General features: G+C 33.9%; 1 protein-coding gene across 8 annotated transcripts in view; it reads left to right on the top strand.

Moving 5' to 3' along the window:
* ATP8A1 (ATPase phospholipid transporting 8A1) overlaps nucleotides 1-14181 on the top strand; it is an 84412-nt gene that overhangs the window by 18816 nt on the left and 51415 nt on the right. For 4 of the 8 annotated variants that reach the window (XR_014945457.1, XM_015862437.3, XM_015862439.3 and 1 more), the window contains 7 exons: nucleotides 4381-4450; nucleotides 5052-5179; nucleotides 9374-9485; nucleotides 10340-10505; nucleotides 12455-12582; nucleotides 12793-12870; nucleotides 13501-13589. Coding sequence is in view for 7 of the 8 variants with exons in the window: in XM_015862437.3 (XP_015717923.2) it covers nucleotides 4381-4450; nucleotides 5052-5179; nucleotides 9374-9485; nucleotides 10340-10505; nucleotides 12455-12582; nucleotides 12793-12870; nucleotides 13501-13589 (771 nt within the window). In the remaining variant the exon portion in view is untranslated. Of the gene's footprint in view, nucleotides 1-2399; nucleotides 2474-4380; nucleotides 4451-5051; nucleotides 5180-9373; nucleotides 9486-10339; nucleotides 10506-12454; nucleotides 12583-12792; nucleotides 12871-13500; nucleotides 13590-14181 lie in introns of all 8 variants that reach the window. The other 4 variants (XM_015862436.3, XM_085545481.1, XM_085545484.1 and 1 more) reach the window with 2 other exon arrangements.

Here is a 14181-nt window from a genome sequence, read left to right on the forward strand (position 1 = left end):
ATTTACCCCTGAGAAAATAAACTCAATGAAAAAATTACGTACTAATTTAAAAGAGGCTGATTCTTTGCCTAAAACTTGGACCTCAACTGCTGTATTTTACCTGGTTGACTTTTTGGTATGTACATAACAAATTGCACTCTGTAAATAAATTAAAATTGGTATATTGCAGACAACAGAAATGTGGTTTAATTGATATGTGATAGTTGAATTGGGGACGAAAACATGATCAAAGCATGTGGACTGTCAAACTGGCATTGTCTTTGAGCTGAGCATTTACTTTATTCTATAAAATATATCTTGAATAATTTGAGCCCTGAAAGCAAGCCTTTATAGAATGTAATGCTGTAATTGTTTTTGTATGGGCAATCAGAGATTGTTTATCATCATTTCCTTGGACAGTCTTATTTAAGAAATCCACATCTTACTATGTGGAAGATGAACATTTTTCAACATCTATTTGATCAGGTCAATAGACAATATATTCTAAGAATTTGTTTTGCTGTTGATTTTTTTGTTTGTTTGTTTGTATGTGAGCTTTAAATTAAGATTATTTAAATATGTTCAATTGCAATTTGATTAATTGCTGTATGTTTACTATGCAATTACATCCATCTTTTTTCTGGCACAAATGAAAGTATTACTTTAAACACGTATGATTATGGTTTAGGCATAAACCCTCTACAAGTCCACTGAAGTGAACAAATATACTCATGTATATGATTAATAACGTTAGGATCCTATTAATTTCTGTGACAGATTGTGGTGCACACCGGCATGTGCTTATGCCATTTTCCATTATATCTCAAAATTAAGTGTAGTACTTTTGAAAACATTTCTGTTAAATTTTCAGAGTGTCAAATAGTTGCCAGATAATTCTGTAAATTCTCCTACAGTCTGTCTTTGTTCAGTCTGCATGCTTATCATAACTTCAGATGCTTTTCTATTCAGTATCTTCTGAATTAATAAAGGATTACTTCTGCACCCTAAGAAGCATTTGTAAGTTTTGTTGGTGCCACACCACCAAGATCTTCACATATGGCACACTGTGCAGCAGCAACATTTTGGCCTGTTAACAGCTTTTTTCATGCAAACTCCAGTGTCTTGCAGGCAAGGTACATCAGAACAATCTTCTTTATAGTCCTCCTGACTAAGCTCCTGAATTTGTCTCTTTTCCTAGATTTCTTCACTGTTTTGTCCGTTTTAATCTGGAGGACATTCACATTGCAGTGTTCTACAGCTGTTGTTTTACTCACAGAAGACTGCCATCTGCCTGCAAATATTTCTTTCCAAGCCTTGTCCCTCAACAGAAATCTTGCATCGTGTGTTAATAAGTGGAAATAATAGTTAGCTGCTACTGGATTTGCCAGGACTTACCTCAGCTTTGCATCACTTTGCCCCCCTCTTGTCAGAATGTACTGTCCCTTCTATGACTGTTATTCATGTTGAATTTTCCTATCAGGTTTTCTTCTAGGATCAAACATGCAAAAGCGAGTCCTAAGATGAATACCGATTGGTATTCTGGAACCAGTTCTGGCTAAAACAACTTTCTTTCTTGAATTACTAGGGGCCTGTTGCAGCCCTCCTGTAGAGGGAGCCTTGTGCCGCTACGTTACCTGTAATTCTGTGTGCACACCAGCATGTAGTCTCCTCCAATTCTTGTCTTGACATGGTGACACGCTTCCCAGGCAACCGTTTCAACAGTTTTGCTTTCCAGCTGTTTCCTGATGGCCAATTACAATTGATGGCTTCAGAAGTGATGCAAGTCTACAGTCCTGATTTTATTTCAGACTAATATTTGTTTCTTTTTACAAGTGCTGGTGATTTCTGGAGAATTACAGTTTCCTAAAATAATTAAGATCATGGTGACTATTACAGTGGAAATAACAGTCCTATAAGAATTAAAATCTGTTTTGTTCTTGCAAGTTAATTGGAAATTGAAGATTTTAAAACAAAAACAGAAAACAAAAAATCATTTTTAGCGTGTTTTTTTCACTTAGCTTCCCAGATACATTGCTGGATTGAGTAATCTTTTGTTGTAGTTTGGTTTATTTTTACTTTTGAACAGTTTATGGAGTGGTTAGAATCTTTTGTCATTTGAGATTCTATGTTTTCTGTTCAATACCAGCGTTCTCTGCAGCCTAAAATTGGTGCCTTAAAGTAAAATGATCCATTTGGATAGAGATGGAAATATTTTAATTATTTTACTTCTGACCTGATAAAAATAGATTTTGAAAAAAATGTCATCAGACATTTTAATTAACATATATTGTTTGTATAATAATTTCAAACTCTGTCTTTTTGTCTTTGTCCATTTGTTTTCTTTTTTGTTTTGTTTTGGTTTTTTTTTTCCCCTATCACTTATATTTCTGTTCTAATCATTTTCAAACTGGGATGTGTAGGTGGCAGTAGGGGAAGTAGTGAAAGTGACCAATGGGGAACATCTCCCAGCTGATCTCATCAGTCTATCGTCAAGGTTAGAATAAACCAGCTACACAGGATATGTGTATGTGGGTCCTCATATACCAACTATAAAGAATCCTTATGTGTTGATAGTGTTTGCTATGTCATTCATCTTTCTTAAGTAATACCCACACATTTCTAAAATTAGAAAAGGTACAGTTGATGTAAGCGCAGATCCTGTAAAGTGTAAACAGATGATAATTCTCCAAGAAGCAAGAACTTGTTCCAGACCTTCTTTTTAAGATTTTACATTATCCTCGTGAAATCTTATCAGACAAGTTGTCATTAAATAAACACAGAGTAAAACACCAACTGATATTTTCAGTGAAGGATATAGATTATTATTGGTAGGACTGGTAGAGGACCCTCTGCACAAATTTGAATGTTGTACATTCTCTGCTGCATGCAGTGGCAAAAGCAGCGCTGTTCTTGTGTACTGTGACAGAATGCATGTTTCCTAGACATGTCAGCTTTATGCTATTGTCTGCACTGTTACTGAACTTTGTTTTTCACTAAATCAATGGGCCTGCCTTGATCCAGCTGTAATTCATTTACTTTGGAGGTCACTGCTATCTGCTAAAGTAATTAAACTGAGCATGTGTTTCACTGGAAATGTCTTTGCTGCCCTAGTCTTCCTTAAATGTGCTTCACAAAAATATTGTTTGGGTTTTTGGTTTTTTTATTACTATTAACTAATTAGAATGATAGGGTTATGGTAGTATTTTACACAGGTAATTCCAGCCAAACAACATAGACAGAAGTTATTTACATTTTTAGAAAAGTTTGCCAAGAAGTAAATACTCTCCTGAGAAGAATTTATGACAATGATTTAGTACATTTTAATGCTTTTGCTTCACAACAATATCCTACAGTGACCTATGTAGTTTGAGAATGATTGCAGAATAAAATTGAGACTTAGCAGTAGCTATTGCTGTTTTAAGAAAAACTAAAAAAAAAAAAAAAGTTCTTGTCTCTTGAATGACATGCTAGAAAGAAAGAGAAATATTGGCTTCAAAGTGGTATAGAGAGTAGGTGTTTTTCTAAGTTGTAAGGTGTGTTATTCTATCAGTTTGTTTTATGGCTCTACTGCTCCTTTACAGGATCTTATTTTATCACAGTTATTAATAGTAAGTGCTCTGTCCTCATATGCAGAAGATGGAAGCTGAGTGGAGTAATTCAGAAATCCTGACCTGTTTGACCTGTTCTTGTTTACTAACTCTTGCAGAAAAGTCATTTTATTCTTCTTTCTGCTTGCCTGGTTACACCTCTATAATGGTTGTGTATTTTTCAAATCTAGAGGTGTTGTACAAGATACAGAATCACTGCGGTGTATTATAAATAAACAAATTGTATTGAAAAAAAAGCCTAAGACATAAGCCATGTCTCATTTTATCTCTCAAAGAGATAAAATATGAAAGCTGTGATTTTCTGGATAAACCTTAAAAAAAAAAAAAAAGTTTACATTTTTTAGAAGTGTTTCTAAATTGTGTAAAGAGGGTGATTATGCAATTTAAAAGTCCGTAATATGGACTCATATAGAAACTCTTATAGAAACTCTTTGCAAAAATCTTTCATATTTAAACTAACCACTGCATATGGCAGAAAGCACTACAAATATACTGTATATATACAATTATACTGCCGATGTATAATTTATTGTAAAAACTTGATAATAAAATTATGCTGCATTTTTAGAAGAGTTTCATCTGAGTAGATACCTTCTGGCAAACTTTTCTGACAATGTGAAGTACTGACGGTAATTTCACAATTTGGCTATATATTATTTTAGTTCTCAAGATTTGATAAGGAAAGAAAAAATAATAATAAAGCCAATTGTTTAAGCAGCTATTAGTAAAGCAAAGAAAGTTCATGGATTTTGACACTGTAATATAAAATTAAGGATTTTTCTTTTCTCAATAGTGAACCACAGGCTATGTGCTACATTGAAACATCTAACTTAGATGGTGAGACAAACTTAAAAATTCGACAGGTAGGAATTTCATTTTTGAGAATATTTCCTATATTAGTTTTATTCTATTATTGCATATAGAACGTTTTAGGACATTTGCGCTCATTTTAGAGGGCTGTGAAATTTTAATAGTTTGAATAAAAAGCCATGGGTTATTGCTATCATAAATGTTTTTGTTCCATGCATTAAATGGAAGGAATGAATGCTTAAACCATAAGCTGTTTCTTGCATGTCGAGGAGTTTCCTGTGAGTGAACAAGCAGATGGATTTGTTGTCGGGTATGCTTACTTTTAGAGGGTAAAAGAGACAAAAACACTGCAGAAAGAAGCTGCTGATATTGTCCTTGAGAGGCAGGTAGGGAATGGCAGCTTTTAACTGAGTGTGCAGTGTCTGTGCATGGACATTATTGCTGAGTTACATGATAGTCTAAGACCCTGTCTTTATCATGATATTTTACGATACCAAGGTGACTTTTACTCACTGTATGACAGTAAAATGTAGTGGTCATATTTTGTTCCCATAGGAATACCAGTTTTCACATCTTGTACTGTCAGTTTGGAAGTACATAGAATGGTATATAGGAAAGCAATTTTAAATGTGATAACAAACTTTTTTTTTACAGGGTTTGCCTCTAACATCAGAAATAAAGGATATAGAAAGCTTGATGAGACTTTCAGGCAGAATTGAATGTGAGAGCCCAAACCGACATCTGTATGACTTTGTTGGAAACATCAGACTGGATGGGCATGGGTATGTAAATCGGAGGAGAAAGAGCTCAGTAGTTTCAATATATACTAATAAGTATGTGTTGTTAAGCTGCTCCAAATATAAACAGTAAGATCTTAATTCGGTAGTCTAGAGAGGTAAAAACATTTCTTATATATTCTTTATTAGTGTTTATTCTTCAGAAGATTGTAACTGTAAAATCTTCTGATGTCTGCAGATTGAGTTTTAATACTAGTTGATTTTCATAAGCCAGTAGCTATTAATAGAAGGGTGTATGAACCAAATTCTAATTGCTTCGGGATTTATAGCTACTACGTAAGTCACTTGTAAGGATCTCATTCCTTGTCTATTAATTCTGTATTATAGAATCTGTACATAAGAAATTTCTTGTCTGATTTTGTTGTTTTTTGCAGGGTTTTTTGTTTTATTTGTTCTTTTATTATCTTGTTTTTTGTTTTTTGTTTTTTGTTTTTTTATTAGAGGAACTGAATCTATTACTGTGTGCTTCAAACTCTTAATTAAATAGGCTAAAGACATTTAATACCTTAGCTTACTGAAAGTATGTTTCTCTAAAAATGAATAGCCTCAGTGCAATTACAGCATATGTGCTTATAAAACTACTTAAATTCTTAAAATTTTTAAGTGTTTACACAATAAATATTTGGAGTCTTCTGTGTTTTCAAAGCTAATTTGATATATTGGGACTATTAAATTTGTTTTTAGATCCAGAATTGTTTAGTTCTTCGTTCCTGAAGATACACATTACATTTCTCTTAATTATTTGGTAGGCTTTTATTTCTCCATATGCAGTATTATCCATGTTTGTGGTTTTAGACTGATAATATATATTACTAACTAATTCTTAAATACATTTTTTATTTTCCATTTTTATTTACTGATTTCTTACAGATGCATTCCGGGAGTTTTCAGTCGCAAGAGTGTGGATCTATTAAAATTCCACTGTACTTGTCGTTAAGAAGAGAAAAACATTTACCTGTAATTCTTCTCTGAAGGTAATAGTTATACTAGATCCACACACCCATCCTTCCTCCCTGTCTAGGGAGAAAACACACTTTTCTGTTTAACTGAATTATTTAATTGTAAAATTTGAGTTAAAAAGAAATATTAAATATAGGCTGGTATGCCTCAAGAATGTGTAGGAGCATGCCATCTGCTGGTCAAGCAAATTGTCCTTTGAGAAATTCAGTCTGGGAACATTTAGATATATTTTTTGTTCAGTAGGATAGTTCCAAAAGTGTGGTTCTAATATAATATTTACCTTCAGTGAAAAAGAATTACAGGTAAGTAACTTTTTCTGGATCCTGATGTAATTTCCAACCAGAAAAAATCAAAGATGAGTTCTCTTTCTGCCCACATTATCTGTAACACAGATTAGTCTAACTAGCATTTATCTAGATGTTTAAGATCCCACAATTAGATTTTCCATTCTGTCCACAATCTTGACATTTTTGGAAAAGCAAAGGAAAAGGAGTAATGAAGATGATTCTCCCTTTTATTTCTTAACTTTCATTTTATATAACTTACTGGAGTACAAGAACGCCGTGCTCTGTAAATGTTGTATCTGGGCGATCTTCGTTTCATGGGAGCTGTAAAAGGCAGTGGTTCTTGTTTGGATACTTAACATTCAAGAAAATAGAACTCTACAGCAACTAATTTTTTTGCTAGATCTGTAGATTGTTTTAAGGTCAAAAAGAATTTCATGTTATCCTCAGTTTTTGAGTATGTTAACTTTGTGTGTGAAAGCTGCAGCTCTTTATTTGTGATCAAAAATGTATTTGATTTTCAGGAGTTGAAGACTATTAGCAGGAGAAAGAAGAAAAGTTCTTTAGCCTGGATAAATTTGAAGTTATGATTAGATAAATTCCTCAGAGAAAAATAGATTAGCAAGTTAAAAACAAGGACAGACATTGACTGTTAAGACATGAAGGAATCATTTTCCTGAAGACCATCTAGAGGAAATTGTTAATAAAAATAAATTTAACTTGATAAAATTAAAAAAAAGCATCACCTTGCTATGTAAGCTTTCAAACTTGTCCTTGAAATTAACATCTCTTAATATGCCAGTGGGTAGTATGGTAGTATGCTGAAATATGGTAGTATGCTTAGCTGGGTAGTATGCTGAAGGAATATTTCCCCATTAAGGATATTTTTCACGGAATATAAGCAACATATATTGCTGAGAAACCACTAGTTGTGCAGTGTACAATAGGAATCAGATAAGCTGGGGAGGTTTTGAGCAGGTTTAGGCCAAGAGACTTGAGTGCTCTGTCCAGTGGTAGCACTGTTACAGAATGGGGTAAGGTACCTAGTTGAAGGGGACTTTCTGTGTCTGTCCTCTGTTGTTCTGCTGTTTATCTTCATTTGTATGGAAGTACTGATGGAGACCCACTCCCACAGGCTGCAATCACCTTAATAGTCTTAATAGTCTTCCTAGTAACAGGCCCTTGCAGATAAATCCCGTTTCAGGTTGGAGGTGTGTCCGTACCCATTTGAGAGCTGTTTGGTGGAGGGGGAAAGAAAAAATCAATGGCTCAGGTAGTAGAAATGACTTAACTGCGTAATTGTCAGAGTTTTTAAGAGGGGAAATAAGCAGGAGGGCTAAGAAGTTGCAGGAGTCATAGAACCCAACCTAACTCTTCAACAAGTACAAGTAGGAGTAGGAAGTTTTTACTACTGCCATGTTAGAGTTCCTTTACCTCTTCATGTTAGCAGAAGGGACAGAAAGTCTTGGCATTCCAGAGAAGGTCTGCAGTTTTACAAGTTTCCATTTTCTGTGGATAATGTAGGCATGTGACCAAAAAGACTTTCATCTTTGATAGGTGAAATTATTGTTAATAGCCTTGAAAAATCTGGTTACTCATGGAATGACAATTAATAACTTTGAACACTTTAGAGAAAGGAAGGCGTTTTTAAAAAATGGAAACAATATTTGATGACAGAATGAGTCCCTCTTAATGATTATTGGCTATTTCAGACCCATTTCAGTTCCTTTCATAATTGAAAGGAAAACAATTTTCTTCTAATTTTACCACAAAATGAAAGTGCTACAATTCAAGTCAATTTAAGTATCTTGCATATTTTTAGAGGTTTTTTTGCTGTTTTTTGGTAGTATCCTAGACAGTAAGATAATGATGTAAGATTTGCTGTTTGCCTGTTTTGAATGGAAATGTATTCAAACATTTATTTCCAGATTTTTTTTTCCTAGTTTCTGTGAGAACTTATTCCAAAACGCTCTACCGCTGCTGTTATTTTTAGGGGAGGAAGAATGTGCTGTTTCTTTTTTACTTGCAGTCTTTTCACTTTAAAAGCTTGTTTATGAGAGGATAGAAGGAGAAATGAGGGTCCAAAAGAAATTAATAAATGAAAATTCCTGAAATTGCCAGAAATACTACTAAATATGGTGACTTGCTCAGGCTGTTTATAGATTATGTATCAGAGGGTATGACTACTATCATCAAGCAACTTATATGTTATCTTAACATGTTGATTTTCAATGGCTGTGGAGATGATAGGTTTAAGGGAGAACAGCAAGCACTAAAGCACTACTGGCAAATCTGATAGCTTGTATTTATATAGACAGAAGTGCAAAAACAGGAAATTAATTGTATGAGGAACAGTGATAATTATCAAAAAGTTTTTATTTTATAAAAAATACACAAAGCTACATTATGTTGACAAAGTCAGTTGCCTAATTTTAAGACAGTCAGCCATTTCCAGCATTTTATGAATTCCTCATGCAGCTGGAAGAAAGGATTAAGCTGAGAGTTCTGAGAAGACTATTTGAGAACTGCTTTGGAAAAATCAATTCTATAGGAGATGTCATACGATTAGACAAAACTTTGTAATCAGAAAGGAAAATTAACATTTCTTGGTTTCAGCACACTTAACTATGCAGTACCATATCTTTAATGTTAATAATTAAAATTAAGTGGTGAATAATACTGTTGTGAATTTAAATATTTGGGCTCCAAATTTGACTTGCTTTAAACTGTCAGATTTTCTCTACGTCAGCACACCAAATACTCGAACTCTGAAAATGAGGTTCTGGTGTATTTACTATAATCATCTAAATTCGGAGAAATGAGTTAATAAGTTTTAATAAGTGCTGTTTGCATTTGTTCTTATGAATTATGCATTGTCCTTACTGCACTGATATTAACTGTTCTGATGCTAAAATACAAAAATGCTTCCTTCTAGTACCGTTCCTTTGGGATCTGACCAGATTCTTCTGCGAGGAGCTCAGTTGAGAAATACGCAGTGGGTTCATGGGATAGTTGTGTATACAGGACATGACACAAAACTTATGCAGGTTTGTGGCTCAGATTTATTTTTTTTTAATTTTCTGATAATTACATTGTTACCTTTTAATATGTCTGCATCGCAGGACACGCCAAAGAAAAGTTTAAGAAAACATGACTAGATTGAGTACAGTAGTTCAAATGTCGATAATAGTGCATCTTTGTTTTTATTGGTTTTACTTCAAGAAAATAACTGCTTTTAGAGTTACTAGACAGTTATCAATTGCTTAGAAAGAGTAGTTTTCCTGTAGTGAGTGTGTTGATTCTCTTTTTAGCTTGTGTTTTTGAAAACTGTTTCATCAGTAAGTTGGATCGTTATAGTTTGCCTGTTCATCTTTTTTTATTTTTGACTGCTCCTAAAACTGTCCTCTTGTGGAGCTTTCTTTCAAGTGCAAAGGTAAGCATTCTCATCAGAAAATAAAATGAAACTTGATTTACAAAATAAGGAGGGAGAAGAACCATTCTTAAGCTATAAAGTTATTTTCCTGGTAGTGTTTGAGATATCAAAATTGAATTGTGTTTGTTCATCAAAAAGAATGCTTTTAGTTTGGTTGTGCATGTCTCATTTATTGCTTTTCTGATCTGTAAAGCTGTTATTTTAAAATGAGTTCAATTGCATTAATTACCACTAACTTTCTATAGCTCTGATAGGATGTATGCACATATATTTAAAATATGTATTAAATGTTACAGTTAGCTGTTGGTGTTTATGTTTGTTTTGCTTTCTTCTTTGAGTGAAACATTGATGACATTTGTTGTGATGGTACTTGGAAGAATATTTAGAAAAGAATGCAATAACCTGTAATTTGGAAGTTAGAACTTAAGACATCTTTTAATGGTCACTACTGTATTTTGTCTCTTGCAGAATTCAACAAGTCCACCTCTTAAAATGTCTAATGTGGAACGAATTACAAATATTCAGATTTTGATTCTTTTCTGCATCCTTATTGCCATGTCTTTGATCTGCTCTATTGGTTCAGCTGTATGGAATCGAAGGCATACTGAAAGAGATTGGTATCTTGATCTAAATTGTAAGCTGTAAAGTAATGTATTGCTATTTTACTGTTCACTTGTCCTGAAGCCTTTGATTTTTTGAACGGGGGATGATTGCCATCCTTCTATCAGTCCTTCTGTATTGGTTGTTTGTTGTAGTTGTTAGTCTGGGTATATCACAGCTAGTTTAAGTTTTACCTTACTGTGCAATATGAGTTGTTGCTAAATTCAGAAAGGGAAATTTTGTTGTTGAAGCTTCTGCTTCTCTACAGCTCAGCAAGGTCTGTACCAGCATTCTACTGACATAGTCAACTTCACTGATATCAAACTGAAGCAATTGTTCATTATTGCTGATGAGTTACATGAAAAGCTGCAGTTTCTTCCCCAAATTTTTAAACAGGAAATGATGCTGCAGCTTCATAGTTTTTACTTAGATTCTTAAATAGTATAAACGCTGACTGCTAGCATCAGATCCAAGCAGGAGGCTCCTGAAATGAGCGGGCGCAAAGATCTCCTCTTTCCTAATACATGGACAGCTCTACTCTCAGTTGACAAAGGAAATGGAATGTTACACAAGTCTTGCAGCAGGATGCAATGTATTGACATAATTCAACTCTCAATGAGGGAACTGGATCTAAAGGAAGTCTTCATTAATAGACTTTGTGATCTCTTAGTGTTGTTTTCAGAATTTCTTTCAGAGGGTCTAGAGTCTTTAGTTAGGTAGACAAGCTAGAGCTAGATTTTCTTCTGACACCATTGAGTCTTGAATACAAAGCTGCCAATGTTGTAGCCAAATAAATAATTATGGAAGTCTTTGGAAGACGGTAGTTAGCACAGTAGTGAAGCAGTTCTGAAGCTTATATTTTTTATTCCTGAAAATAAGAAAACTTGAAATAGTGGCCACTGATATTTGGTGGGAATTTCAAGTGATTGTCCTTACTAGTCCACTTACTGATACATGTTTCATGCTTAAATGGACTTATGATGTTTCTTTAAGTTATGCCCTTTAGAATTGTTCTTGAACAAGGCACTGCTAATACGCAAGAAGCAATGTACTCCCCTTTACCTTTATTGAATTTTTCTGTTTATTTAATTAATTAGAGTTCCATCTCTTCTGGTGAATGCTTTTGGAATTTTGTTAGCACAATTTTTATTTTTAACCAGCAATTTGTATCAAACTTAATCTAGGTTGCCATTAGTTAGAATAACAGCATTACCTCCCAGATCTTCCAAATTTGTACTTCATTTGGTTCTAGAATTGGTATTAAGGAAAGTATCCAGAACCTGGATTTTACTGTAACAAGCAGGTCCTCGTACCGTAGGCCCACAGCCACAGCCCTGTATCTGCCAGAAGGATGTTCGTAAAGAACACCAATTGATGAACCTTAGCACAGTGATGCCATAAAAAATAAATAAATTATAAAACACCATGTGTTTTTGGAGCACTTCTGAATTATGTGCAGTATAAATGCAAAGGGACTCTGTGTACAATGGAAAGACTGGAACAGGATCACCAAGATTTTCAATTGGAAGAGCTGCTGATTTTCTGGAGGGCAGCCTTTCTACAACAGTCCACCCTTTTGAAATGTCTTAGCCACTATAAAACTGAATGTCTGACCCTTGCTCCATTTCTCTTTCCTTCTCTCTTTTGTCAACCTGTAGGTACTGCTAAAACCAGATAATACATTTCCAAACAGTAGTCATAAGCCTCTATAGGCTAACACAAGAATACTTCTTAACATGGGCTAACATGTTAACCTCGTTATTCATTGTTGTGGAATGCACTCACAGAACTCTTAAATTGCTGATGGTTAATGTTATTTAGGAAACCTTTCCTGTTGCATGCAGTTTTTAAGGCAGTAATTTATAAATTCTTAGTAATTTATAAATTCTTAAAGTCAGCAATTAATGTTCTAAATACACTGTATACATTTTGCTTTTAAATATGGTTTTAAATGTTTTCTGATTTGCTTTGTTTTTTTGGCAGATGGTGGAGCAAGTAACTTCGGATTGAACTTCTTGACTTTTATCATTCTCTTCAATAATCTAATTCCAATCAGTTTGTTGGTCACACTTGAAGTTGTTAAATTTATCCAAGCATATTTCATAAATTGGGTAAATATTTTTATAATATGTATTAATTTCTAAAACTAAGTGGCTTACAACTAAGTTGAACACTTGTGTATGTATGGATTTATTTTCTTACAGTAAATACTTCACTGTACACTTCACTACACTGTACTGTGTATTATTACTGGGGCAGATTATTTTCATAACAAGTTCTGGAAAGATAATTTTAAACATATGCTTTCATTTTTCCTGTAGGACATAGACATGCATTATGAACCTACTGACACTGCTGCAATGGCTCGTACTTCCAATCTCAATGAAGAACTTGGACAGGTAGAAAAGATTACTGGCCCTAAGTCAGTGTTTTAAAATCTAAATTATTAAAAAAATAAGTGAGATTTTATTTTTAAAAATATATGTGCTTTAGCCTTTTTATTTTACTTAATTCATGTTTTCCTTATTTTACTTTTTCTTAATTTTGACAAAGATAAATTGTGCATTTTGCTTTAGAGTTACCTCTTCATATTGTAAAAGCAGTCACATTTCACAAGAGTTTAGTTGTGTGTTCTTTGTTTTCTGAAGGTCTGACTTTGTAGAATTGTACCTGGGGCCTGTAACATTCTGTGTGGGGAGGATTCTTTATCAGGGTGTATAGTGATAGGACATGGGGTAAAGGCTTTAAAAGAGGATAGATTTAGATTAGATACTCAGAAGACATTCTTCACTCAGAGTGGTGACGCACTTTAATAGGCTGCTCAGAGAAGCTGTGGATGCCCCATCCCTAGAGGCTTTCAAGGTCAGGTTGGGTAGGACCCTGGGCAATTTGATCTGGTGGGTTACAGCCCTGCCCACAGCAGGAAGTGGTAAAAATTTATTTATTTTAGTATGTTAATAGCCAAAATTGTACTAGATACATAAGTAACTGCTGAATATTAATATATGATGATTTCATCATTCATTTAGGTCAAATACATATTTTCTGATAAAACGGGTACTCTGACATGCAACGTCATGCAGTTTAAAAAATGTACTGTGGCAGGAGTTGCTTATGGGTAGGTATTTTATTATATACTTATTTCTTTATTAGTATGCTCTTCCTCCGCCTACATGTATTTGCACACAGTTAAATTAACACCATACTAAAAGTTATATTTTGTGCCTGGCAGTAGATGCAACTAGGGATCAATTTGTTCGTGACTATGAAGTGCTATTACTAGTAAGCACAAATGTTTCTTTCTGCAAGCAAAAGTATAGCTATGCTTACTGTTGTGACACAACTTCAGTATACTTGGGGTTTTTTTGTTACTGTGTCTGTTTAATGTTTGTTTCTTTTCTTTTACAAAAAAGCAAAGTCTTCTCTCACATTTGCAAAAGTGCATGGACTTCCTTATTAGTCCATGCTTCATGTTTTACATGGATACATAGATAGTACAGAGGATGAACAAGAATTCAAATTGCTGTGCTATCACATTTAATCTAAATGGCTTTTATGAATATTGTTTAAATGGCATAACTCACACTATTAAGAAACCTCTCCAACTAATTGCAAACAAATAATTTTATTAGTTATTAGTCAATAATTGCAGCCAAATTCTTCATCTGAGTTTGCAAAGGGTTCAAACTTCCAAAGTGGTTTACATAGAA

This window comes from Coturnix japonica, chromosome 4, assembly GCF_054131305.1.
Source record: "Coturnix japonica strain WE chromosome 4, WE-NBRP24, whole genome shotgun sequence".
NCBI classification, from domain to species: domain Eukaryota; kingdom Metazoa; phylum Chordata; class Aves; order Galliformes; family Phasianidae; genus Coturnix; species Coturnix japonica.